We start from the raw sequence: 27,367 nt of genomic DNA, 5'->3' as shown, positions 1-27,367 counted from the left end.
CAGATAGATCCAGTTTTTCTTCTATACCTACGTTTTCTATCCAATATTTTGAAGAGAAGTGAGCGTAGGTATCAAATATAGCACATATATTGTAAAAATTTTGATTTGCGGTTAAAATTCAACTATTTCCTCATCATCCTTACGGTCTGGACTCACTAAAACTATCACAAGTTTAACGTTTTCGTCAGTCAGTTTTGTCACTAATTACTAGCATTTAACTAATGGTACAATCAAACTGAATAAGCTATAAGAAGTGATCTATCACACAATTTTCCTCATACACCTCGTATTTTATGATTACAGTATCAATGGACTGTACCTCGATGTATTTCCTGGTTTGTTTTAATCTGTCGTACCAAAATGTGTAATCGATCCATTGTCGAAGGAGTTCCAACGGTGGCTGGGAACCGTACACTTCCTTCGCGGGCATATTCATATCGTCCAAAAAGGAAATTAATTTTTTACTCCGAGGAGGAGCGTAATGACCTAAAAATAAATCGGTTCGTACCCAATCGACGTTCAGTTCCTACTTACCCTTAGTCCTTTTTTCGAGCCTACTTTCGATTGCATCCTGTAGGTTATTAGAAGAAGTTTGCGCTGACATATTGACAAATAAAATACTGTATTTTTCGGGATCCAATGCGGAAAGGGCGGTTTGAGCTACTGAGGTTTTTCCAGTACCCACAGGACCGGTCAGTAATACAGGATAACCGTTAGTTAATAAGGAGCTTACCAAAAAGTCGTATCTCACTGTATCCACAGTAGGGACAATTATCTTGTAAAAAGGGCACCTTTAAACAAAATACCACAGTGAAATATTGATAATAGTATTTTTTTTTTCGAAAATTTAGTAATTTTTTGTTATTTTATACAAAGGTCGGGCATAAAATTTCATTCAGGAGTGCTGCAAGACACTTAATGAGTTGCTCTGGATTTCTGGACGTGTAGGATTTAGAGGCAATGAAACTGCAGACGACTTAGCCATGCTGTCAGGACCCAAAAACGTCTTCTCACCTCATAAATTCAGTCACAAGCCAAAAACCTTCAAAGACGAGGCGAACCCCACGGGATAAAAGCTGGAAGCCAACTAATGCTGCTAGGACCCAAAAACTGCAATGGGAACCGTCTTCTCGCGTCAAAAATCCAATCACAAGATTACTTGAAGGCCAAAACCTTCAAAGGTGAGGCAGTACCAGGGAAATAATAGTTTGGGGTCACTTAATGCAATCACGGCCCAAAAACTACAGTGTTGATCACTTTCTCGCATCAAAGATCCAGTCACAAGGCTATTACAAGGATAAAATCTTCATCGAAGAGATAAACTCCCGGCAGCAATAGCTGGGAGCTACTCAACTGTTGACAGGACTCAAAAACTGTAGTGGAAAACGCGTCAAAGATCTAAGAACATGGAAACAAAACTTAATATGTGAGGCAGAATCGTTGATTTGGCATCGAGCCTCTGATAGGGCCGATTCCCGTTCACGCCGAGGAAGATAAAACGATACCTCCTCCTAGAATTTGACCTAGTTGAAGAACCATCTACTAATTTCCAACTCTAAAGTACCCAGCGCCCTCTATCATCTAAAATAAACGTAAATTCAACAAAATAAACGTAAATTCAACAAATAATTGCAACTATGTTTTTCTTTATTGATGTTAGTCATACCCCGGTTCATATCTCCAACCGTATGGTAGTTTTTCCGTCCATGAAATGAAAGAAAAACTTTGAGATTCGACGAAATACTCGAAAATCGTATCTTTGATTGGGAAAACACTCTCTTTTTCTCGAAGGTAAGCGTCTATTTTTTTTCTCCCTTCTTCATCTGTAGTGCAACATACAGACCATATCATACTAAAAAAAATAATATTAATAATAAATTATTCGAATTTTAGAACGTATTCTTGCTTCGCGTACTATGATAAATTATCTACTTTCAAGTAGTTATTCATATTTTGCCTTTACAAGTTAATTAAATAAATATTTCATGAAAAATTGGAAAAATCTATTGTGAATTACCAGAATAGGAACCACGCTTTCGTGGAATCGTCAAATTTTTCTTCATTTTGTGGGTTTATTCCGAATTGCTTCGTCATAAATATATTGAGCAAATTACAGCACGATATCACCAGGCTCAATTCGGCAGTTTTTACATTCTCATCGCAATTCAATCTCTTGAATTCCAGCACTGGTTTAACATAAATATTAAATAAGTACGTCATCTAGAAAATAAAAAGAAAGTTGATTACTGATCAGTTAATTACTGATGTTGACTGTGGTAGTTTCAAAACGTCACTGAACAAACCATATCAATCCTATTGGAGGCTCTTCAGAATTGCTAAAAACTTGAATTCTCTGTGTATTCATAAGAACAATTGTATATAGAAGTTTCCATCTCTACTATACAGTATTGACAACTATACACATATATGATTAGGCTAGGTCTTTACATCCCATCTGTTTTTAACTGCAGTGTTTACTCTACCAAGTCTAAGGAGTTTATCTTACCTATGAAGGTTATAGCTGGTACACCACCATGCCTCTTTGTGTTTTCCCTCTCCCATAGCTTAAGGTGATTCTTGATCTTCTATTAAAACATTCCCATTGCATATTTTGATCCTGTCAGCTGTTGTAGCGATCAAGTTTATTACCATGGAGTCCCTTATGCCTAAGGATCGATCTCATTCCACAAACATGCCTCCTTGTTTCTCTCTCTCTCTCTCTCTCTCCCTCACATATTTTGAAGTGATCCTTAATCGACGACTTAATAGACACAGATTGAGGTGATTCTTGATGCTTCATTGAACGATTCCAAGTGCATATTTTGGTTCTGTCGGCGGTTACATCCATCAATTTCTTTTCCTCTAATTCTCAGAACATTTTCCTATCCAGAACCATGCCTCTTTGTCTTTTTCTCTTCCACAGCTTGAGATGATCCTTGATTCTCTCGAAAAGGATTCTCACAGCAGGTTCGAATCCTGTCAGCCACTGGAGTCATCAATTTCATAACCTCGAGTGGTCTACGACCAGGAGTCCAGAGCAGCTATACCACCTTTTCTTTCCCATGTAAATGTATGCCAATGTAGAACACCAAGGTGGTTATTATCTAGTGTAGCAAGCTGGGATGTGGTAAATGTGATCCCAAGCTCGATCTGCATTACAAAAACGTACTTTCCCATGGGAAAGATGTGTCCTAAATTAGATATTCGACATTTTCTTACCCTATCCATATATTTTTCTCCAAAAGCTTTCTTGCTATTTATCCAAGATGTCACGTAAGGCAACCAACCCCAATCTTTATAATCATTATAAACCATACCGCATCTGCTCACCGTTGCCGGTGAGGCAACCGCCAAATCACCTACTTCGAATAACAGCGACACTTGTTCCGGCATCGTTATTCTGTCACTGTTAATTAACGTTAAAACTTTATTATCGTCCATAACGCTGTTCATGTTTTCTATCCATACAGCGTCGACCGGACCGTCGAACAAAATCCATTTTTCATCGGGGCTTTCATCTGAAGAGTTAATTTTTTAATTAATTGTTACCACAAAAATCATTATTCGAAAACAATATAAAGGAATTTGTATTGAAAAGTAGTGCGACATGGAAAGTTGGTGTAGGACAGTGTATATGTTCAAAATAAAGAAATTATGTAAAGTTACCGAGGGAATGTTATTTTTCTCACACTGTAAATAAATAATATCATTAACCTTGGCACGTTTGTCTCATTATAGCGCTTATGCAACCGTCCAGCCATTCGTTGGTGCTCAGATTGTATTCCCCGTAAAGTTCGGCCAAATTTAGGGCTTTCGGATTCATGGGGAAAACTTCGACGTTAGTAAAACCGGATTTGTTTAGCTTTTTCAAAATTCGATTGGCGCCTTGTAACGTCTGCCAAGTAACCGACTTGGCGGTGCACGTGTTACCAAGTATCATTACGGAATGGCGCGAATTTTTAGTTTCGTATAATTGAATTACTTTTGTTAAAGCAATCGGAATAGGCTGAAATGGTTTTCATTTATTAATACAAACATAAATACGTATCACACATACAGTTTTACGACGTCACTGCGATGACACACAGACAACACAGCATACACGACAGTTGGTAGATGGCGGAAACGACAATTAATGAGTGAATAAACTATGGAGTGTACTATTCTACACTCCATAGAATAAACACAACACGATATAGATAACACAGCGTTCATGATCATAAACATCATAGAACAGTTTACAGATGACATCCAAGATGACAGAAACGACAGTTGGCAGATGATAGATGGATCATTCATATCACGGAAGATACGATCATAGAAAACACAGCTGGCATAATCATAGACATTATAATAGTTGACAGATAATATCAAAGATAGCGAGCATGACAAATGATGAGTGTGATGAAATACATCACAGAATAAATGATATAGTGGTTATGATACTCAACAAATTATGATCATGATAGATTATATCATTTCTGTTGATGTTGAGATCTAAGAATGCAAAACATCGGAGAGGACTACGGATCCAAACTATTTTGAATGATTCTAGGTTTTCTTGAGTGCATATAATGCCTCGAATAAAATCAAATCGAAAAAGTGTTTTACGAAATTCGAATCAATTATTCATTAATAAAAAAAAGGATAATCGGAAAATGTGCATGAATTGGAATCGACTTTTAAATCGACAAATTGACTTTGCTGCTTTTAAAGTCTCTAAAAGAATCGATAAATGTTTTACATTATTCGATATCGATTATTAAATGATAAAAAAGAAGAATAGGAACCTAATGTTTCTTTCTTCTTTGAAAGTGAAAATTGTTAAATTAGAATCGATTTGTGGTTCGAAATATTTCCTTGGCTGATGAGAAATCGATTATTTATTAATTATTAAAAGACGATTTTCAATATTAATGTCCCGAGTGCATGTCAAATTGTCGATAATTTAATTTTCTCGAGTGCGCGAATGCGCACGAGAGGAAATTATGAGACAATTTGACATGCACGAGAGGGCATTTTGGCAGACTATTTCCTGAGAAAAATTTAATTTAAAATAAACAATAATTGTTCCTTTTCTTAAAATATAAAATTAAAACCAAATGATGTTTATTAATCCTAGACGAAAATTTGGCACTAGTGCAATTTATCGATAATTTGTACTAGTGCAGTATTATCGCTGAAATTTGATCGTTGCTAGGTAAACATAAAATATTACAGCTTTTTGGTTGACTTAAATTTTTCGAAGGAAATAGTCAAAATAATCGACATTCAGAGAATGGAACCGATTTATAAATCAAAGCATCCTCATCATTAGATATTTCGCTATTTTCCTTTAGATTAGCTGAAACATCTCGCGTTACAGTAAAAGAATACTTAACCTAACCTGCAAATTCTTATTTTCCATATATTCCGTTATGGCTAAATTCAAATCCATATAATCCACCACCGGTATTACCACACCCGGGAAAATATCGGACATAATTCCGTTAAATAAGGGTAAATCGTCCGAAGTTAGCCTCGCTATATTCATATCTCTCATTGCTAGATAAACCATTTGTTCTTCAGGCGTATTGGGCATTAAACGCCTTTTTCTACCAGCGTATCTCAATAACGCCACCATTGATCTCAATCCAAAGTCGTAATGGTCTTGTTTACTCAATTGTTGTACAGCCAGACGGTATAAAGTGAAAACCTTCAAACATATGTAGCATTTTAAATTATTTTCTCATAATTATACCAATAATCATATCTTTGATACTTCCTAACCTAACCTGATCTAACCAAACAAAACTTAACCTACTTTAACTCTCACCTAGCCTAGCTTAATGTAATCTAACATAACCTAACTTTAAACTAATCTATTATAACCCAATCTAACTTTAACTTAATCAAGCCAAACTTAACTTAGTCTAACCTAATCTAATCTAAATTTCACCTATTCTAATCTAACTAGACCTAATTTAACGTAACCTAGTCTGATTCTAGCCTAACCTAACATGCATGAAGATGGTTTCTTTTACCTTCTTAGCTAAAACTTTGGTATTTTGGAATCCATCGCTGAATAGTACGTTTTCTGCAATAATACCACTATCCGGAACCATCATCGATATGGGTCTGAACATAGATTTCAAATTATCCGGTAGCTCGGTCCTTCCAGCGTAACCGGGGTTCATGGTTATAAATATACCCACAGTCAGTTTCAGTTTTATCTCTAGTCCTGAAATTTTTAAATTCCAATCAATTCAATTGTAAATATTTCATTCCTAACCTAACCTTCAAATACAAACAACTTCTGTTTCTGAGATACAGCGGATAGGATACACAATATCTGTTGAGCAACAACTGACAACACCTCGATATTGATTCTATTGAATTCATCGAAACAACCCCAAGCGCCTGTTTGAGCCAAACCGGAAAAACATTTTCCCATACTTTTGTAATCCAAACCCTCGGAACAATTGTTGACTATCACCCACATACCCATAGCCTTTCCAAGATCTTTAACTGTTTCGGTTTTACCGGTTCCCGCTGGACCTTTGGGACTACCTCCTCGATATAAATGCAGAGCCGTAGTCAAAGTTATATAACATCTGAAAGTATAAAGCTAATAATGTAACGATATAAAATATGAACAAAAAAATAAATGAAGTAGATAAACCGAAAAAAGAAGAAGAAAATAGGACAAAAATATTGAACAAATATAGGAAATAGGGCAATATAAAAATAGAAAAAGACAAATACATAACAAAATAAAGAGAAAGATCAAGAAGATTGACCAAAAAGGAGAAATAAAACAATATAAAAGTAGGAAGGAGTTGAGATGAAAAATAAAGGGATGAAATCTGATAATATGGTGATATACATATAAACACCTGTCTGTTAAAGGTGTTATGACTAATCTTCCGGAATTTCCGTTATATTCGTAGCCATACATAAAGCAAGTGTTAGTTTGTCTTATAATACAATCGTCAAGATCTCTATCCCAATAGAAACGTAGCTGGGAGAACCATTCGAAAGCGTTTGTATCTCTGCAATCTAGAAAAAGTTGTGAAAATGCAAGAATATTTCAATATGTGTAAGTTCCACTTACTGGCTTTGTATAATCTATCAATTACATCCCTCGAATGTATTTCGATTGTTATAAGTGCGTTGGTTTTAAGTCTTTGTAATTTCGTTAGTTCTTTTCGACTCAGTTCTGATAGTTTGCTCAAAACTTGGTTCTGTTTCCTCCTCAGACGTTTCAGAGGCTTTTTACTTTCTAATATTTTAGAATGTACCAAAGCTCTAGTGCAATCGGTTGTCCATTGAATCTGAGGTGAGAAAAATAGTCACAAAACAAACTTTTTTACTGTTTATTACTACTTCCTTCTATATACATTAATTTAATAACAAATGTTCTTCAATTTTTTTATTTCTCCAAAAAAGTTGTTGAGGCTTTTTGTTTGAAATAGGGCCAAATCTCTTTAAGCACCAAGTTTATAAAAATAAGTAATTACTGGGGAGCTAAATTGGAAACATAGGCCTCACTGACGTAAACAGTGTAAATGACTATTTAGATCAAAATCAGTGATGAATAGGACTGATGAAAAGGCCTAATTCATGTAAATTAAACCCAAATGTTAAATAAGTATTATTTAGATCAACATCAAAGGTAAATAGGACTGATAAAGGGGCCTAATTTACGTCAACTGAACTCTATTGTACAATAATTTATATATAGATCAAAATCAGTAGTGAATAGGATTGATAAGAAGGCTTAATTCATGTAAATTGAACTCAAATGCTAAATAAGTAATATTTAGATCAAAATCAAAGGTAAATAGGACTGATAAAGGGGCCTAATTAATGTAAATTAAGTTCGAGTACTGAATAAATATTATTTAGCTGAAAATCAGTGGTTTTTCAGACAAAGTTAATCTTTTTTCTATTAAATCCTCATAAAGTTGATCAATTTTGAATGTAGCTCAATGAATATAAGACTTACCAAGCTGGAAGCGTTGCACAATTGCCCACAATTAGACAATAACCATTTGTCTCTTTTATTCAACATTTTCTTCAGTTCGCTCCTGATCGGTTTGAATGCTGTTTTTAATATTAATTGCATGGCGGCTTCGAGACGCAGCAACCAATCTTCGGAAGGTCCATCCAAGAAGAAAGGTCTCACGAATTCTATGTATTCGCCATCGTCGGCGAACATTCCCAAACATTCGTGCTTATTCACACCTAAATATCATGATGTTTGTAAAATTTCATGAAATTTTTGGTCGGATTGATTCTAAATTGTTTGGAAAATGTATATTAGGACGTTACTTTCAAATTATTAAAAAGATATTTAGCGGGTAACATTTTGTATTTACAAATCATAGAATGAGAATACCAACTCATTTTGATTGTCACTTTAGTTCTGTCTGTACTCTAGGTTGTCTATGTCAGAAGAATTAGTTCTATGTTGCTTAATTGTCAGTGTTTAAGAGCTTAGTTCTATGTTTCTCAATTGTCTATGTTAGAAGCGTTTAATTCTACATTCCTCAATTGTCTATGCTAGCAAAGATTTGTTTTATACTTATCGACTATATACTTTAGAACGATTTTATTCTGTGTTCGAAATTGTCAATGCCAAAACAGTTTAGTTCTATGCACTTTGGTTTTCTACGTTAGAAGAGTTATAAGTTCCTCAAGTGTCTGTATTAGGAAAAATTATACTGAACACAATGTTTACACCACTACTAACAATTACACTGCTTGACGCGGTGTTTCGATAACCAAGTTATCGTCTTCAGAAATTGAAGGTAAACTGTTAAAGGTATTATTCCGTGAGCGTTTGATGTTTACATCAAAGAGTTTTACTCACAATGAAAGTTTTTATTTGGCTTTGCTAAAAGAGTATGTTCTTTGATTGTCTACGTAAAGTGTTTTTTCTAAATTATTTAATTGTCTATGTCACAAGAGTTTAGTTCCATGTTCGTAGGTTGTATAGAAAAGTTTTGTTGTATGATTGTCTATTTTAATGGGGTTTGTTCTATGTTCTTCGATTGTTTACTTTGGAAGTTTAGTTCTATGTTCTTTTGTGTTCTTTCATTTTATTTGTTTTGTTCCATGATTGTTTAGTTTAAAAGGCTTTTGTTCTATGTCCTAGTTTGTCTATGCATGAGGATTTCAGTTCTGTGTTCTTCGGTAGTCTATAAATAAATTCTGTGTTGAAAGTTTAGTTCTATTTTTTTCGATTGTCTAAGGTTTGTTCTGTCTTCGTTTTCATTTTGTCCAATGTTTTTTTAACGCTAGTAATCAGAATAAAATTTCTAAATAGTGTTTTACCTGTATTTCTTTGAATTTTTATTTTATTAATATTATCGAAAAGTTTCTTCAAATGTGGTTGTACCAATTCGGGTTTTTTCGAATTTCCCAAAATTTCCAACATATCGTCATTCGAAATGAAATAGAATCTCGGAAATATGTGACGTTTTATTTCCAAATAAGTCTCCAAAGCTCTTTGCAACAAATCCAGTTTATCGTACATTTTATTTAATTTATTAAGTAAATAAGGGGGTGCCCGAAAATGGGTCGCCTGTAGGGCAGATTTGGAGAAATATAATCGAGTCGTTATATCTCTCCAAGTTTCCGTTAACTGATCGAAATCTTCCGTTTCTTTGGGTAATTGTCTTCGGATGTCTTCACCAAAAAATATATTCTACAGAATAATAAGTAATGAGAATTTATTTTGGAAAAAAGTTCAAAATATCTTTCGTCCAGAAGCAGTAATAGTGGTCAAAGAAAAAAAGCATATGGTACTACCTTTGGTAGACAAAAAAACCCAACGGTCGATGAGCAAAGCACTGAAGGTAGCGTTCATCTACATAACGAATGCCATTAAGACCTGTCCAAAAATATTAATGGAAGATATCAGGTGGTTAAAGAATGCAAATTTATAGTACTAGCTTTTTGCAATGGTCTGGTAGACAAAAAACAGCCCCAACAGTCGATGAGGGTGACATGTGAGCAAAATACTGAAGCTAGCAATTATCTACATAACGAAGACCATGAAGAGCTGTCTAAAAGCAGTAATGGAAGTTTTTCTGTTGCATCTATGATCAAGGAGATCGAAAGCATATATGATTAAAGGAAAATTCCAAACTACCTACTCTGTATTCCTGAAGGAGAAAATTGATTTATCAAAATTGCTATTTCCAATATTCTACTAAATTGAGTGGAATTAATAAACTTACAACAAATATTTTTTACGCTGATCAATTGGAATATAGAAAAAATTCAGTTACCTACCTCCAAATAGAGCCATTCCCTTTGCACTTGTAAACCGACTTCTAGGGATTCCATGACGTAGGACAACCCTCTCTCCCATTTATCCACTTCCTTCGTAAAAGGTTCCACGAAACGGGTACTCTTCATTATAGATAACTGCATTAGGTTCTCTTCTAAAAGCTGGAAACACTCATCGACAGATTTTATCCTGATAGGAGTCGAAAGATATAATTGAAGTAGACAGAACTGTAAGGCTGTAAGTTATTACCTATAGAGTTGTCGTTCTCTGTAAGGAACCATTTCGAATTTCATCGTCTCCCAGATCTTTGAAATGGCCGCAATACCATTTTCGATTTGCAGTTCCATTGTCGCAGCATTCGAAATTTCGTTAATTTCTTCTGCAAACTGAAACGATTTTCACCGTTTATTCAACAAATATCAACGAATGAGAATAAAAAATTATATATTTCCCAATAAAGCCGTTTTAGCTCACTCAGATTCCAAAAATAATATAATAACATCAAACGTAATCACACTTATACCTGCTGATAGCAAAAAAACTAACGTAAAAACGATACTAGATTCATTTCGTTGCTTTTAAAGTCCATAAAAAAATCCAAAACAATTGATTTAAGTCCTGATAGATGTTTTGCCACCCTTACTGGCGAGAATACAAGTAGCAGTCCATGTAACATAGTTCAAAGATGTGTTAGTGGATTGTTATGAACCACTGTGCCTCCTAATAGACGCCACGTCCCTCTCAATATATCCATTGTGACTCTTTAATGTCCCTTTCACGTTCATAGTTGGGTTAGTGGTTTTTTTGAAACCTTTGAGCCTCCCAAAAGACCCACCGTACCAAATTACCATCGAAATCTTTGGGAGAATCAATCAGACACCATAGTTTGAAGCTTATAACGTCTCTAGTCAAAATTTTAGGCTCGCTTATGAACCTATAACGATTAAGTCTGCAGTTTCTTCTTATTCCATGCACCAGTACCATTCCGTAATGCCTATATTATGGAGATATATGTAATTTTACGGTTTAAACTTATTTTACACCTATTTCAACTGGTATGTCTCGTACTTTCTTGTGTTAAGACAAACAGTAACAAGTTTAAACTCATGCCGGCTTATCGCAGTCTGTTGTTATAACCGATTTAGTGTCATCAGATTCCAGTATTTATCAGTAGGCATTGAACTTGAACAACAGATTTAAAATAGTGTCAAATAACCTCAAAAAATTCGAGTATAGTGATAATTTAGAGACTGTTTATAGAGATTTAAATAGAGAAATGGGTGAAAAGACAAAAAAATACACCAACGGTTGTCTTCTTCATCATGTCACTATGTTTAGCCGCAAGTATTTTTTGTTTACACCTCGTACATGCTTAATCTTTTCTTTAGGTTATAATTACGTCACCTTATGCATTTCCATTGCGTATATGGCTTCCAAATTGAATTCGTGAGAATTTTCGTCGAAATCAACTTCGACGATTCGTCTCACTTTATCCCAATGTCTGGATCTCATGGCAGGATTTTTCAAATCGCCTATTAAGGGAAGGGTCCTTCTAAATGCGTCGACTCGGGCACGGGTATCTTCTATAATCGTCCAACTACAATTTTTATTAGAAAACGATAAAAACAGATATATATGTAAGAAGAAATAAGTCACTTACCCTCTATCTTTGAATTCTCTTGAGAGTTTGGTCAATTTTCTGAATAAACTTTGAGCCGTTTCTTCCATTTCGGACGTTTCAATCGCCCAAAATTCTCCGGATTTATATTTTTCCCAAGCCTTATCCCATTCATCGACTAAACTCCAAATTAGTTCTAATGTTGCCAATTCCTACAAAACGTACCATTTGAACCTTGAAATTTTAGTTAGTAATTTAATTCTAATGTCTATTTGACATTAAACACAGCCCTGTACGTTTACGTCAGTGTAATCAAGCCTTTTTTCTCCCATTCTGATCCGACTAATTTCTTTTTCGTACCAAACACAACCCTTTATTACAAAATAGATTGTAGTCATGTCTTTTTAGCACCAAACCCGACCCTGTATAATGAACGTCAAGGACCCTGTTTATTACAACATCAGAATTTCACCCTATACTATCCGACTAATGCCATTTTGGCATCAAAAACTACCCTGTATATCAAACTAGACCGTAGTCTTGCTTTTTCTAACGTCGAATAGCTTCGGCATCTATAATTATGGATACACCCTGTGTATTGTTTGAAAAAAGACAAAACCATCAATATTGCTACTGTTACTGTACATTAATGGTCCGATTTAAGAAGAATAACTACGTCAACAGTCAATATACAATGAATTCGACCTCGAATTGTTTAGGTATCCAGAATATAGTCCAGATCTAGTACTTAGTGATGTTTTCGTGGAAAAAAATCGTACCAAGGGAAGAAATATCCATTGTCCTAACTAAACGAGACCAAAAATATCAAAATGATGTAGAGAAGCCAAAACTCATTGGAGAAAATTGCTTTCAAAGTAGAAAATGAATTTTTTTCCTATTGAACCGAGGAATTATTGATGGGACTAATAGAAGTAGAGCAACCATGATGCTCAACGATTAGGACGTCGGAACGAGGTACAAAAACAAAAAAAAAGAAGAACTACGTCACAAACTAATATACAATGAACTTAGCCTCGAATTGTTTCGGTGTCCACCATATTGACCAGAAGTAGTACCCAGGGATGTTTGGGTGGAAAAAAAAATGCACCGAGGGAAGAATTATCAATTAAATCAGACCAAAAATATGAAAATGACGTGGAAAAATCATTGGAGAAAATCTTTTTTTTTGACTAAAACGAGTCCTTTTTTTTTATTACGTCTTAGTATATTTGTTTAGTTAAGGATATCAGGTACCCAGTTGAGGTCTCCTCTAGGAAATTACCTGGTGATTATTAGAATTAAGATGAAATATTCTGAAACGATAACTTGGATTAGATACAGTACATGAAAATATTTAACTTACAGCGTCCAATCTCGATAAATCAACATTATCCCCAAAGCTCAATCCGAAAATGGCCAATTCGTTTCTTAATTCGTCGTCTCTCATTCTCATCTCGTTCAACTTGGCTCTAGTTGCCGCCAAATAGGCTAGAGCATCCTTGGCAGATATTTCCGAAGTGAAAGGTCCTGATTCCTCGAATTCTTCAAACAATTCCCTGGCTTCTTTCCTCGAAATTTCTGCTTGTTCTAATAACCCGGTTTTGAATTTTTCCTGAAAATCAAAAAGTATATTAACCGAAGGCGATTATTAATTTTGAAAAAGGTACCTTTGAAGGGATCATGTTGATATAACTATAAGTGAAATTAAGGGTTAGAGGTGAAATAAAAAAAGTTAATAAAACACCGAATTTAATTCTAGAACTAAAGAAGGGTAGTAATAACCAAAGGGCTTTGCAAAATTAATTTTGAAGTACTGCCATTGGCTAGTAGAATTTATGGAGGGGTTTTTCCGTATCTCCTTGTCAGTATTTTTAAAAATCAGAAGTTATATGGTGCTAAGTATGATAAGTAAGGTGGATGAAGAATAAAATAAATTTCTAGGTTATGTTGTATTTTTGTAACAAACTGTTTTCTTCTGGTATTTTTGATTTGATTCAAAAAACACTTTCCATAATGAAAAATAATGGAAGCACCTGCGATTCTTTGAAATAATAAAAAAAACTCAAAAATGATCAAAAACAACGAATCAAATTGGAATAAAGGAACAATTTCACTTATTTTTGGCATCTTTAACGAGTACCTTTGAATACTCCAACATTTTTTCTGCTTGATCCAATACCTCCAAATACGCGGCCCATTCTTTTGGTATATTTTTCTCCTGATGCCTCAAAGAATCAGGTATAGGAACGTTATATTTATCCAAAGTTAATATTTGCTCCTTTATCAAAGGGAAAGTTTCTTCCCTAGCAGGTATATCTTCTTTCAACAAATCGAATAGTATTATCGAATTTTGCATCTCCTCCAAATTTCTAGGCTCTTTCATTATACTAAAAAACAAAGGGAGGCTTCTAATATTTACAAAAAAAATATTCACTACAAAAATCTGATAAAATGGAACCGGGGAGGTAAAAAACTGAAATTACAATGAAAAATTAAAAAAAAAAACAAAACTCCCCAAATATTAAAGTTTAAAAAGAATTTAAGGATGATATATGAGAAAATATCAAAAAATAATATAATTACTACAATTCTAGTAATTTCAGTCAACTTCCGATGCTCGAAATAAAACCTAGTACAAAGTGGCCTCCCAATTCACCAGATTTATGTCAAAATGATTTTTTATCAGAATGATCTAATAAGACCTACTCTTCACTATTGGTCCTAATATATCCGTACAGTTCCTTTATTTTGGCGTCTGTCATTTTAAATAACAAAGCGCATAATTTTTCCTGCCATTCTATACAGTGTGCTATGATTGCTTCCTTCAGTTCAGCACAATTTATCTGCATAAAATGTACAGAAGTTACAGTTTCTTGTATGTTGACGTTATTCGCCATTTCCGTATATCTGGCTATATTTGAATCGAACAATAAGGCACTGGGATCTTCTTTTTCGTAACGGGTTATGAATTTATCCTTATCGACTTCCCAAAGATCCCTAAAAGGTTCCCAAGTTTGCATGTAATCTTTTATTTTGTCTACGTTGACTCTAAGCTCTGTAAAAATAAAAAAAATTATTCTAATAATTAATTTTTATATAAAAACTAATTCACTAGCATAAATTGTTCAATTTCGAAAAAATGTAATGTTGCATGTCGAAATTTAACTACTCAATTATTAGAAATATAATAATTAAAAAGTCCTATAATAAATTTTTGGTTTTTGTTACCTTGATTTAATAGCACCTGTAGTTGTTGACATTTTTCATCTTCAGAAATAATTTGACTGTACGATTTGAAATTTGTTTCAGCTACATGAAACTTGTCGTTGAGTCGTGGTAAAGCCGTTAGTGCTTCTACCAAACTTTTATGAATGTTTGATATCACCGAAGAAACTTCGGCTAAAGACGGATTGAATTTAATCTAAAAATTTGTAGTTTATTACATTTTGTATCAATTTTCGTCGCAAAAGATCCAAAAAGTTGCGAAGAGCTCTTTTCAATAACAATTTTCATTGCAAAAGATTCGAAACATTGAAAAAAGTCAATGAAACTGTTTAAAAATTAACAAATGTAGTAATGACAGTCCCAACAGATTAATATCCAACCAAATTTAAATAAATTTTTAAAAACCACCAAATTTTTCAAAAAAAAAATTGAATTTTTTATTTATTTTGAGAAATAATTATCCCTCGTCTATTATTTCCAATTTCCAAATCAACTTCAGATAATTAAAATAAACAATTTTACCCTATTATCAGTTAATTGTGCCCCGAGTTTGATCAAAGGATTCGGTTCTGTTGTTCCGTCTCCATGTAAAGCTTCGTACATTAATTCCAACGAATTTTTACAACATATTTTCAAAGCTTCCTCCATTAGTGTATCAAAATTATTAATATATTTTATCCATTGATTCGCCATCTGGAAATAAAATTTTTTCTCAAAAATATAACATGACTTATATCGTTAATCAGACTGGGAAAAACTGAAACGCGTTTACTTTCATATGTAAGCAGTTTTAAAATATTTTCCCTCCTTTCGGCTTCTTTCCCAAACGCACTTGTATATGAGATGTATTCAGGCATAATGATTAGATATTTTTCAATTTTCTATGCAAAACTTACTGGAAAATAAATGAAACTTTATAATTTATTTAATTATCGTTACATTACAAATAATTATCATATTTATTTCGTTTTCATTCAAAAATTATATTCTATTTCGTTGATTATTTGCCACTCGGTCGATACCAATAATACGATCGAGAATGTAGAATCATTTGTACTGCTGCGCACAAACCGGAAATTAGTGTTTTAACAAATGTTATGAGTGCCCATAAGATGTCTTCAAGCCGGTTACTGCAAAAAATCACCTGTAGACGAATTGGGGTAAGTGATTTTTATTGTATTTAGGTCGAAAAATTATATTTATATTTCAATCTTTGCTAGAAAGAAAGTAAATTAACGAAATTTTTTTTTAAAAAAGTTTTTATTTACTTTGTTTTTGGGATAGAAAAAATGGCGTTGTTAGAATATTCCAGAATTTCTTCAAAATCAAACAGGAATGTTGGGGTGGATTGTTTATCGTGCTCATCTCTGTAAATGTAGCTAAATTTCATTTATTTTTTGTTACCCAAATTTTCATATAATATGGGCCGGCTTTTCCAATTTTCTAACTTCTGTTTATATATTTAAAAAGATTAACGAGAGTTTTTATCCTTAAAAAATAATATAAAACGGTAAAAATGCATCTTTTGTATCTGGTGGTTCACCTACAACTTGTATCCGGTCTTCTTTTCTAAGAGTACAAAAAAGACAGGGACGGCATGGCTCTAAATGATACGTTAAAATCTTTTACTTGTAATGAAATCCCCTCTATTACCTTCATAGTTTCGTGATAATTTGTATTTACTGATAATTATTGACAAATATAAGTGCAATTCATGAGCGTTTATAGAAACAATTCGTTTTTTCCAACTAGATTACTAGGTTACATCAGTATTAAATCACAGCTTTACCATAAACGAAGGCCGAAACAATGTGTGTGCGACAGACATACAAATTTAATGACCTCTAATCTACTTATTCGTTTGTTATTGCTAGATTATCACTTTGGATCACCATTGAATCACAGTTAAATCATAATCAAAGCCCAAAACAAACCAGTATTAACTTTTTTGTAAGAAAAAGTAGTTTTAACTTAATTTGATCAAATTTAGAGTCATATAAATTTGGGAACCTCTAATCTACTTATTAGTTTGTTCTTGCTATGTCCAACCACTTTGGATCATCATTATATCACAGTTAAACCATATTAGAAGCTTAAAACAACCCAAATATTAACATTGTTGTGGGGAAAAGTAGTTTTAACTCAATTTGTGCAAATTTATAGACATATCTGTTGTAAGGTCATATATTCTATATATTCATTTGTTCCAACTAGATTAATTCTAGATTTCGATTTAAGTAAATAAATATTAGAAAAAAACTTAAAAACATTGTCACCAATGAATTTAAACTAAACATATACTCACAGTGCCCATGTGATGTTCGAATCCTTCAAAAACAAAAATCAGGAACTGGATAATTTCTTGAAAGTAATCGATTAATATCGTCAATACATTTTCTATGCTGTTTGTTAATTCTTCAATTAGTTCGTTTATGTCGTAAGCGTAGTTAGGTCTTAAGCTAATTAATGGTGAGTCGCAGATTTTTTCACAAATCGCAACAATTTTTATATTACACGATTTATAATCGTCGACGAATGACTGTAACTAAAAAAAAATATTGGTGAAACCTTCATTGAAAAACCGTTTTTGAAACAAAATTTCGATTGTTTGAAAATTATTTTCTATTCATTTGCAGTCATTGAAACCAACCAAAGGAATATAGATCTCATTGACGTTGACCCTTTAGATATTTTGCCATTTTCTCGAATCATAAAAATTTTAATTGTTTCAGTTAGAATTTCTTTTGATACGATTTTGTAGGTTATAATTGAAGACTACCAATAAAATTTTATTCGGTCAACTAAATAAGCCCTAAAATTAAATATTCCTACCTCTGCGGTATTATTACTGCAATCAGCTATATATTCGTCACCTACATCGGTACCCCAAGTTAATTTACTCAAACCAGGCGATATTTTTTTCTCCACGGCCGAAATTAAGGGTTTAAATAACAAACGTTCGTCTTCGGATAACGAAGAAATAATTTTATTGTAATCCAATACGACGTTCAAGACGCATTCATACATAAATTTGATGGTTTCTTTTTTCTGGTAAACAGATTTCACATAAGGGGGTATTTCGTATTGTAATGCGTCCCAATAATTAGCCTCTTGAAATATATCCAAAATTGATCTAGAAACGAACATATTTTGGGTACAAAATGCCTAAAAAATTTGTAATTTGGTATAAAATCGATAGTTTGAGTGATGTTTCTTCAATAGGACGAATTTTTATTAACGAAATGCTATATTTCCAGGTAATGTTATTTATTTCATGGTCCCCGAACACCTGAAAGGTTTTTAAGACCAATTTGGTAAATATTGAAGAGCTAGAAACACCAATAGAAATAGATTTTAGATTAATTAAATAATTAAGTTTAAATCAATAATACAGTCATATTTCTAAATTGGGAAAACCTGCATATATATTTCTAAAAAAAATTACATGTACAATTGTGAAATTTGAAAATTTTACTCACCTATCGATATTACATTCGAGGTGACCAGGTTTCGTGGCACTTTTTATCATAAGCGATCTATTTACTCGAGAATTGATGTCTTCTCCGAGGCTATCGACCCATTTTCGATATAAATTCAAAACTGTGTCTTCAATGGAGTTTATTAATTTTTCATATTGGGCGAATACGTCTCTGGCTAAACTACACGGTAACATCCAACCAGCATCGTCAAATAACTAAATTTTGAAAATATCAAATCAAGATATTTAAATAAAGAAATATACTCAGGATAGTTATTTTTTAACTCATGTTAGTCAATGTATATTCATTATTTTTAATAATTTCTTCTTACTTATTCAGTTTTCCCCTTTCCAATAGCTCTAAATCGAACTAAGGGATTTTTTTATCAATATTTTTTGAGGTATGAGATGAAAAAAAAATCAAATATCTTCATATAGCAGTTTATTTTTGTTAATTATATATAGAGTGATTTAAAAAGAATTTATTATTTTATTCCATCCTTAGACCATATAGTTACATGAACTGCTAAGTTTTTCATATTTCAGATCAAAAGATCGTTCTAATTCATAAATCGATTTCAATTTCATTGTTTTTGCATTTCGATTATGTCAAATTCCTATTAAAACCATAAAAGCATCAAAAAAGCTTTTTAGATTATTTTGAGTTCTTTAAAAGCAGCCAAGGTAATAAATAATCGTTTTAACGTTAGTCCTTTTAGATATTTTACCACTTTTTTGGTCAAAGTAACAGGTATAAGTGAGGCTATGTTCAATGTTGCTATAAAAAGTTGTAAGACATTTTTTGTCAATCAAATCCGATTGCTACTTCTTTATTCCGCCAGAAAAAGTAGCAAAATATCTATTAAGACTAACGTCAACATCTAGGGATTTTTCGATTAAAAAATCTATTCCAATTCCATTATGTTTTCATTTCGATTATTCAAAATTCGTTAAAAAACATTTTTGGACTATAAAAGCATCGAAAGTGCTAATTAGATTACTTGGACTCTTTAGAAGCAACCTATGGAATATATAATCGTTTCAAATTTATTCCTTTTAGATATTTTGTCACTTTTATGGCCAAAGTAGCAATCTGTGTGTGGTCTAAGGTTAAATTCCAGTCCTGAATTAATTTTTTTTTTCAACAGAAACGAAATTATCTTTATAACAAACAAAAACATCTATAATAGCACTATAACTCATTTATGTATGATTTATGGTGTCATATACACTGTGACCCCAAAGAACTACTGTCTCTCCTTTATGTGCCATGACTATAGGTATTGAGGAATGATTCTGACTGCCTAAATATCGTCATCTATTTAATTTAATACGCTTCCAAATGTAACTCTCTGGAACTCTGCAGTCTCTGCCGTAATACTCCTTTTATAATTTAATCGATCTTCAGTTTTTATTTCCAGGAGCATTTTTGTCCTTCTAGATTATTCCAAGTTTCTGTATCCTCTGTTAAAACTAGCGTCTCCACTTACCCCCGTAATACAACCATCTATTTATACATTTTAACCCCAAATTTCAAGTTTTGTTTGATTACATTTTTTTACAATAAAATTTTCTCAATTGTAAAGAAAATACTGTATGGTGAAATTTACAAAGAAATAACTTACCGATTTCAACATTTGTAATCGATGTTTCTTCATTTTGATCATGTGAGCTCTACCGGCAAAGTAGGGCATCAATACAGGTCGCATTTCCAATTCAGCTTGAGCATCTTGTTTCACATCTAATATTTCTTCTTTAAACATACTATAAATCTGAATTTAAAAAAACATTATTCCTAATTGGTATACGTATAAGTTCCTATAGTTCAAAAAATATATTGAAATTACATTTCCACAATTAATTTTTTCAATAACCTCCATATATCAACTACCCCCATTATATTAGTATTAATGTCTGTCTTTGACAGCTAGATTATGAGCGTTTTCGTAGTGGGATTGTGGCAAAGTGTACTAACTATAATATATTTCCTAGCTTTCTAGTACTTTTATGTTTTCCGTCTGAGACTGCTACACTATGGTATTTGATTTTGCCACAATCCCATTAAGACGCTTATAATGAATTATATACTAGACACTTTCGTCATGCTAAATGGTTTTGTTAGAAATTTTATGTATACAAATTTTTAATTTGATTTTCTATTAGAAGAGACATAAAACCCAAGACATTTTATCCTGATATTCCAATTGGAACATTACTAACGAAGTATGTTTGACTTTATGAATCAAATGTTTACCAGTCACGGTAGAGGATGAAAAGATACAATAAATTACCAAAATCACCAAAACAAACTCTGCTGAGATGGATGGAAACCATTGGTATGAGGCAATCTAAGACACACACCTTGTAACTGTCTTTCCAACAAACAGCTCCATCCAAACAAGCATGAAAATCGACTGGTGACTGGTTTTTTAACTTTACACTGTCATCTTAAATATATAGAATATTAAAAGGTTGTAACCAAAGTATATGATGAGCCATTGGTAGTGTGATATGTGATATCAGATGCCCTATAGACTGCTCACTACCCCATTATAAACTTTGGGGGTGTACAGAAAGATTGGTGATGAAGTTGGATAAGATTTGAGTCTCAATTTGTTGAATCATGATATTTTTTTGTACGTACAATGTGATTGATTTGTTATTAATGGAATCAATGTGGTCCGCGAACACAAAACTATAATTAAAAATTCAGCACCAAGTTATGAACTGGTATGATTAAGGTTAAGTTTACTAATAATGTAATGTCTGATAATTTAAACTAAAAATTCGTTACATAAATGCAGTATTTTCACCATAAATTTATTTTTTACTATAAATAATAACAAATTGAATAAATGATGAATTTTTTCCAACCATTCTGCATTAAAAACCTCAAATTTATATATGAAACAGTGAATAACTTATAATCTTACCAGTAAAGTTTTTCCTTCAAATAACGATGTGAGCGTTTTCCTTTTGGTGTAATTATGTAGTGCCCATAGAGATTCAATGCCGTCTTCTATATTAGCTATATTATCAAAAACTGCATTTGTTAGGTTTTCTATTACCACTTCTATATCTTTCATTCTTGTTCGAAATTTTAAAATGTCGTCGTACCATTCGGAAGCGTTAACTTCCAATATTCTAAACTGTACCTAAAATATGCGATTATTATTATTTCCTATAGGAGCTTCTTATGTTATATGACTACTCAAGTCTAAAAGACGTCCTATTGTGATCCAATTCTAAAGCACACGGCTTCTTTTGAAAAGACAGGTCAAAATCCTGCAACTTGAGTGTAATTTTAAAATTTTTATAATAATATATGAATCCTGATTGATAACTTGTTACTTTCTTTTAAATGCATTCTCGATTCATATAAATCTGCAGGATGTGTCATTGAAATTTCATTTTTCAGGTTTCCCTGAAGAAAATAATCAATGGAGGTCAAATCTGGAGAAGTTAAGCATTTTTTGTTTGGGACCTGTATGAGTTTCTATCAGCCAATGTGGATTCTGATTGAGATTCAATGAACAAATTGTTATTTTATTCCCATTTTTGTATCACAACTTCGCAAAATTCCAATGTAGAATAAAAATAATGTAAAAGAAGACTGTGTAGTGATTTAATTCCATAGTACACTGCTTCTTTTGAAAAGACATAGCATAATGCTGCAACTTGAGTGTTATTTTCAAATTTTCTCTAATAATATACGAATCTTGATATAAGACTTCTAATTTTGCATCATTACTTTGTAATTCAATAGTGCACAGCTTCTTTTAAACAGACAGACAAACTATTCAACAGCTCAACTTCCAATCAAGTATCCAGGGAATTTTTGATTATCCAACATGAAGGAAGCAAAAAATGTAGTTCATAGGTACAATATCAACTGTATTTGGCATTGCGGCTTTCAATTCTTGTTAATTGTATTCCACTAGTTTTTTTCAAAATTTTCATAATACATTACATAATAGGATACTAAAAAACAAATAAAAATAACGAAATACTATCAAAATTTCTCACTTTATCTATATCTATCAAAGCCTCATTGTACATTCCCTCTATTCTTTCGGCCCAGTTATCAAAATCAACACCTTTGGCCCCACCGAACATAGGCTTTGGTATCTTTTCGGTTTCATCATATCTTCCAAAACATATCATCGTTTCGCAAACTTCCATCATATCTTTGCACCTTTGAATAAATGAATCGATATGGTTGAAAATCGGAGCTTTATCCAAATCCCATGGTTTATCACCGTATATGGTGTGACTTTTTGCTATCTGAAATAAATTTAAACTAATTAGTGATCACAAAACCGGAATACCGAAAAAGCTTTCACTATTCGCCAATGCATGGTATCGAGAATGGTTGAATCTGTCTTTTAGGAAAAATCATCCCCTATATTAATATCCTGAAGAAGTCCCAAAATATATACCAGAAATTTAGAAATTCGGTACACTGTGAATACAGGGTGAGTCAATTATTAAAAAAAATAGTTAACGACATGAAAACTGCAATATATTTGTTAATAGATGAGTGATAAAGCAAACATAGAATTTTTCAAATGTAACACTATGTATATTTCCTCATATTAAAATTTCTTTATAATATATAGGATATTTAAAAAGTTGGGACCATTTTTATATCAAAACCGAAATTTTTTTAAAATCGAAATCAAAATAAACACTCCGTATATGAATAAATTAACATTTTTGGGTAATAAGTTGACAAATGATCGTCTAGTTCTTAAACTAATTGTAATAGACGAACATCTCCATACAGGGTTAATTCAAAAGTAAGTTTATTATTTTCTAAATTTTTTTTTCAATATTTCAGTTTTTGCGAATTATGAATTCTAAACCCATATAACGTGAAAAATCTTCCATCTTGAGAATATTTTTGTAACTGATATAAATTCATTAATAAAAGACTCTATTTGATTTTTATGAAACATTATATACATACAACAAAGTTTATCATTAATTTACTTGGTTTTAATCAAAAATTTCTCAAAAAATGTATTGTGATCATACTCACCAAAACGTATGTTTTGATGTAATTGGTTAAGGCGTCCACACACGTTTGGAACATTTTGATGGCATTCCTGGTCTCTTTACATTTGAATACAATATCCAAATCGATGTACGATTTACATTGTAATATTAATTGATTACTTAAAGCTCTAAAAAGCTGCGTTATCTTTTCCTTAGTATTGAAATAGAGGCTGTTTAACCTAAAAAAAACAAATTAACGAAAATAACCGACAAACCCTGTATGTATATGTCTAATTTCTCAACTGAAGCTAGAGAAAAAACAAAATTTGTACGAAATCAGACGAGTTTATACAGGGTGGTTCATTAGAAATGTCTAAAGTCGATCAGAATAAAATTTTTACTATTTCTATTCAACAATTGACTTTTTAGTTGTTTAGTATAAAAATTATCAATTTTTGTCGCTAATAGAAGGCGCTAGCTCTGTAATTAGCTCATACCTGTCTATAATAATTAAAAACATTGTTGACGATGTAGTTTTTAATATCATGTTCATACGTCAACTTTCAACAATATTAATACTGAAATGAAAAATTGTTGAGGTTATGTTCAACAACGTGAAGTTTACAGCTATCAGACCTACAGAAACAGTGTTGCCATCTATCAGTGTTAAGTCAGATATTATTTTTAATAACAGTATCATACTTAAACTGTCAACAATACTAAATACAATCGAATGACAAAGTATCGTAAATGAGGTTATTTTCACAAACGGAAGTTTGCACACGTCAATGATAGTCAGAATCTGTGTTGCCGATGTCATTTTTAATATAAAATTCACACGTCAACTACTAACGATATTGAAATAATAAAATGTTGAGGTTATGTTCTACAACTTGAAGTTTACACATATCAGTATCAATATAAAACTTAGATGATGTGACCACTAAACAAACTGAAAGAAGTGAATAATTGAATTTACCATATAAATCTGATTAGCTGGATAATTTTAGGCAATTTTTCCGAAAAATCTTTAGGATCCCTAATTCTCGACAACGACTCGCATGGCGCGACAATAATATTGAGATATTCAATGTTTGATTTCGATTCTTCGATACATTTAACGATCTCTTCACCGAACGATCTAAATTGTTTAACATACGTCGATTGCACCGACTGCAATATGTTGCAAATATGCTGTATGCCTTCGTTGTTAAGTTGGTGATTCAATCCGAGAAGATTCTCATCTAAAATGGCAGAAATTAATATTTTAAGCCGACATAAATAGGAAAAAAAAAATTCCTCACATCGATATTTCCAAAATTCAAATTCATCTTTGGGACATAACAAATCCTCTGGGGTGTTCTGATCTTGATCTTGTAGACCTACTCTGATCTGTTTAGTCCAATACACGACGATTCCTTCTAGTCTAAAAATTCCAGAGAAAAATTGTTTATGTAAGGGGAAAACTTTCATGCGTAATACATTGAATAATATATCCTCCTACATCGATAAGATAAGGGTAACTTTTGGCCGGTTTCGACGTTATTGCGTCTCATCGGAGCGGCGCAACTGCATTAGATATATCGATATCGGGGAAATGGTTGACGGAAGTCACCTTCAAAAGTGTCTAGCTTGAAGACGTCTTTAGATGTATCTTGGCCTGGTTTGTAACCAAAAATCTAGCCTCATTTCACTATCAAAGAAAACCTTTACGGGTATCTGCTTTGAGATATCTCCAAATCCATCTTCACCTAGCTTATAAAAAAAAACTAGTCTGGTAGCCTCATATCACTACCAAAGAAGACCTTCATAGGTGTCTGGCTAGAAGATGTCTTCAGTAGCATATTCACCTGGCTTGTAACCAAAGATCTAGTCTGGTAACCTCATATCATTATGAAAGAAAACCTCTAGAGGTGTCTGACTTGAAGATGATTCCAAATGCATCTTCACCTGGTCTCGTAACCAGAAATCAAGTTTGGTAGCCTCATCTTAGTATCCCCAAGGAGATGACTGGCTTGAAGATGTCTCTGGATGTATATTCACCTGGGCTTGTAACCAAACACCAAGTCACTCTAACTTCATCTCAGAAACAAAATTCAGAGGAGTCTGACTGGAAGTTATCTTTAGATATATAATCGTTCCAAAGATTCTAAGGAAATTAAATAGAATTGTATTTATCACTTCTTACCTTTTAATAAGTTCTTTATCAACATTGGCATCCTCTAAAGAGATCTTAGTGACTTCTAGAGGAACATACAAGATAGTTAAACCGTATAACTTGTAGTGTAGGTCAGTAATTCTTGCTAAAAACATTTGTACATTCTGACAAAATTCGTTTTTCACGCCTATGAATTTGTTAAGGGGTAAAAAATATTGAAACAAGTAGAATAAAATATTTTTGTAAATTAAAAAGGATACTGTCCGGCCATTTTTCTGTTGATAATAACATAGGAAAATAAATATCTCTTATCAATTCCAATAGAGATCCCTCAATATTATCCCCGACAGTTCCGAAAATGATATTATCATGAAAAGTGTTTACTTGAAATTCTTGGGAAGCTTCCCGCAGAAAGTACATCATATCTACTGCAAATGGGCCATCAGGTAATGTATGTGAACATATCAGTTGATCATTTTTATAATAAACGCAAAGAAGTGGTAAAGTAACGTCGCGAAACCATTTTTTTATTACAATACTGTTTTGTTCCGTCCAATCTTCTTCATGTAGGTTATACAATGTCGTCATATTTTTTATGAAACCTACTAAAGCGTCTAAATCTTCATCGTTGTACTCGATTAATCTATCTTGTGAAGTTTCTATGTGAACTTCTTCAACTACAGCCTCTAAAAAGTCAGCTATGTATAATGTCCACTGTCTATATACAGAATGGAACAAAAAAGGAATTTTCTATAATATACATGTAATGATAATAAAAATCAGTTGAAATTAGTTATAGAATAGGAATAAATGTTCAAAACACTATACATAAACTGTACAAATAATGTTATAAAAGTGTTTCATCCTACCTACTGCTTCTTCGGAAGAAAATAACGAATCTTTTTCTACCGCGTCTTCATAAAATGGTGATGGAGCCGACATTTTTAACTCTGGCAATTATAAAATTATAACTTCATTAGTTATAATGGTTGCTAAGCTTCGTACGCTTTCTTTATCTCGTTGTTTAGGTAACAAAAGTTGATTTATCGATGTATTACGAATTTATACGTTAATTTAAAATAATAAACCCAAATTTAAGCTCACACGAACAAGTATTCAATATTTTCATTTTTTTAAAAGTTTATTTGTAGAAATTTAAATGTCTATTTACAAACTTATAGCTATTTAAAATGAAACTGCACAGCATTATATGAACTGTCATATGTCAATACCCATATGACATCAGATACGTTCCATTCCACGTTCGAAAATGATGAAGATTCATAGAAAAATTGAACAATCGATTTTACTGACTCAAAAATTATATACACGGTACTGTTCGATTTAACGATAGTATCGACTATGGCGGAATTTCAAATGAAATTGTTGAAAAATGGAAATGGTAGTACTAAGATACAATTTCTATGTAGCAAAAAGAAAATGGAAGAAATTATTTTACGAGAAAATAAAGGTAAAAATAGTAATTTCATACAAAAAATTAATATTGGTAGTGATAAGTAGAAATGAGAGAGAGAAAATACTATTGACCAAACAGAATTTTTATGAGATTTACGAGTATCGTAAGTGCAGAAATAAAAAAAATCCCAATAT

General features: G+C 32.4%; 1 protein-coding gene across 5 annotated transcripts in view; it reads right to left on the bottom strand.

Moving 5' to 3' along the window:
- LOC130445342 (dynein axonemal heavy chain 2) overlaps positions 1-26,986 on the bottom strand; it is a 41,992-nt gene extending 15,006 nt beyond the window's left edge. For 2 of the 5 annotated variants that reach the window (XM_056780920.1, XM_056780922.1), the window contains exons 1-32: positions 26,626-26,942; positions 26,017-26,442; positions 25,787-25,943; positions 24,903-25,024; positions 24,578-24,842; positions 23,642-23,837; positions 22,627-22,884; positions 21,534-21,755; positions 20,226-20,372; positions 18,602-18,816; positions 17,955-18,255; positions 17,428-17,667; positions 15,645-15,815; positions 15,126-15,318; positions 14,604-14,952; positions 14,038-14,284; positions 13,261-13,509; positions 11,940-12,109; positions 11,684-11,876; positions 10,529-10,665; positions 10,282-10,468; positions 9,319-9,691; positions 7,988-8,226; positions 7,094-7,313; positions 6,876-7,038; positions 6,277-6,593; positions 6,024-6,220; positions 5,387-5,695; positions 2,018-2,220; positions 1,667-1,852; positions 535-791; positions 320-486 (exon numbers count right to left, since the gene is read on the bottom strand). In XM_056780920.1, the coding sequence (XP_056636898.1) occupies positions 320-486; positions 535-791; positions 1,667-1,852; positions 2,018-2,220; positions 5,387-5,695; positions 6,024-6,220; positions 6,277-6,593; positions 6,876-7,038; positions 7,094-7,313; positions 7,988-8,226; positions 9,319-9,691; positions 10,282-10,468; positions 10,529-10,665; positions 11,684-11,876; positions 11,940-12,109; positions 13,261-13,509; positions 14,038-14,284; positions 14,604-14,952; positions 15,126-15,318; positions 15,645-15,815; positions 17,428-17,667; positions 17,955-18,255; positions 18,602-18,816; positions 20,226-20,372; positions 21,534-21,755; positions 22,627-22,884; positions 23,642-23,837; positions 24,578-24,842; positions 24,903-25,024; positions 25,787-25,943; positions 26,017-26,442; positions 26,626-26,698 (7,149 nt within the window). In that variant the 5' untranslated portion in view covers positions 26,699-26,942. Of the gene's footprint in view, positions 1-319; positions 487-534; positions 792-1,666; positions 1,853-2,017; positions 2,221-3,219; positions 3,519-3,714; positions 4,007-5,386; positions 5,696-6,023; positions 6,221-6,276; positions 6,594-6,875; positions 7,039-7,093; positions 7,314-7,987; positions 8,227-9,318; positions 9,692-10,281; positions 10,469-10,528; positions 10,666-11,683; positions 11,877-11,939; positions 12,110-13,260; positions 13,510-14,037; positions 14,285-14,603; positions 14,953-15,125; positions 15,319-15,644; positions 15,816-17,427; positions 17,668-17,954; positions 18,256-18,601; positions 18,817-20,225; positions 20,373-21,533; positions 21,756-21,811; positions 22,183-22,626; positions 22,885-23,641; positions 23,838-24,577; positions 24,843-24,902; positions 25,025-25,786; positions 25,944-26,016; positions 26,443-26,625 lie in introns of those variants that run through there. The other 3 variants (XM_056780923.1, XM_056780918.1, XM_056780921.1) reach the window with 3 other exon arrangements.
- Between the last annotated feature and the right edge of the window lie 381 nt (positions 26,987-27,367).

This window comes from Diorhabda sublineata, chromosome 6 (assembly GCF_026230105.1).
Source record: "Diorhabda sublineata isolate icDioSubl1.1 chromosome 6, icDioSubl1.1, whole genome shotgun sequence".
Classification (NCBI taxonomy): domain Eukaryota; kingdom Metazoa; phylum Arthropoda; class Insecta; order Coleoptera; family Chrysomelidae; genus Diorhabda; species Diorhabda sublineata.
The sequence above is the reverse complement of the archived record's forward strand: the minus strand, read 5'-3'. Positions and strand labels throughout refer to the sequence as shown.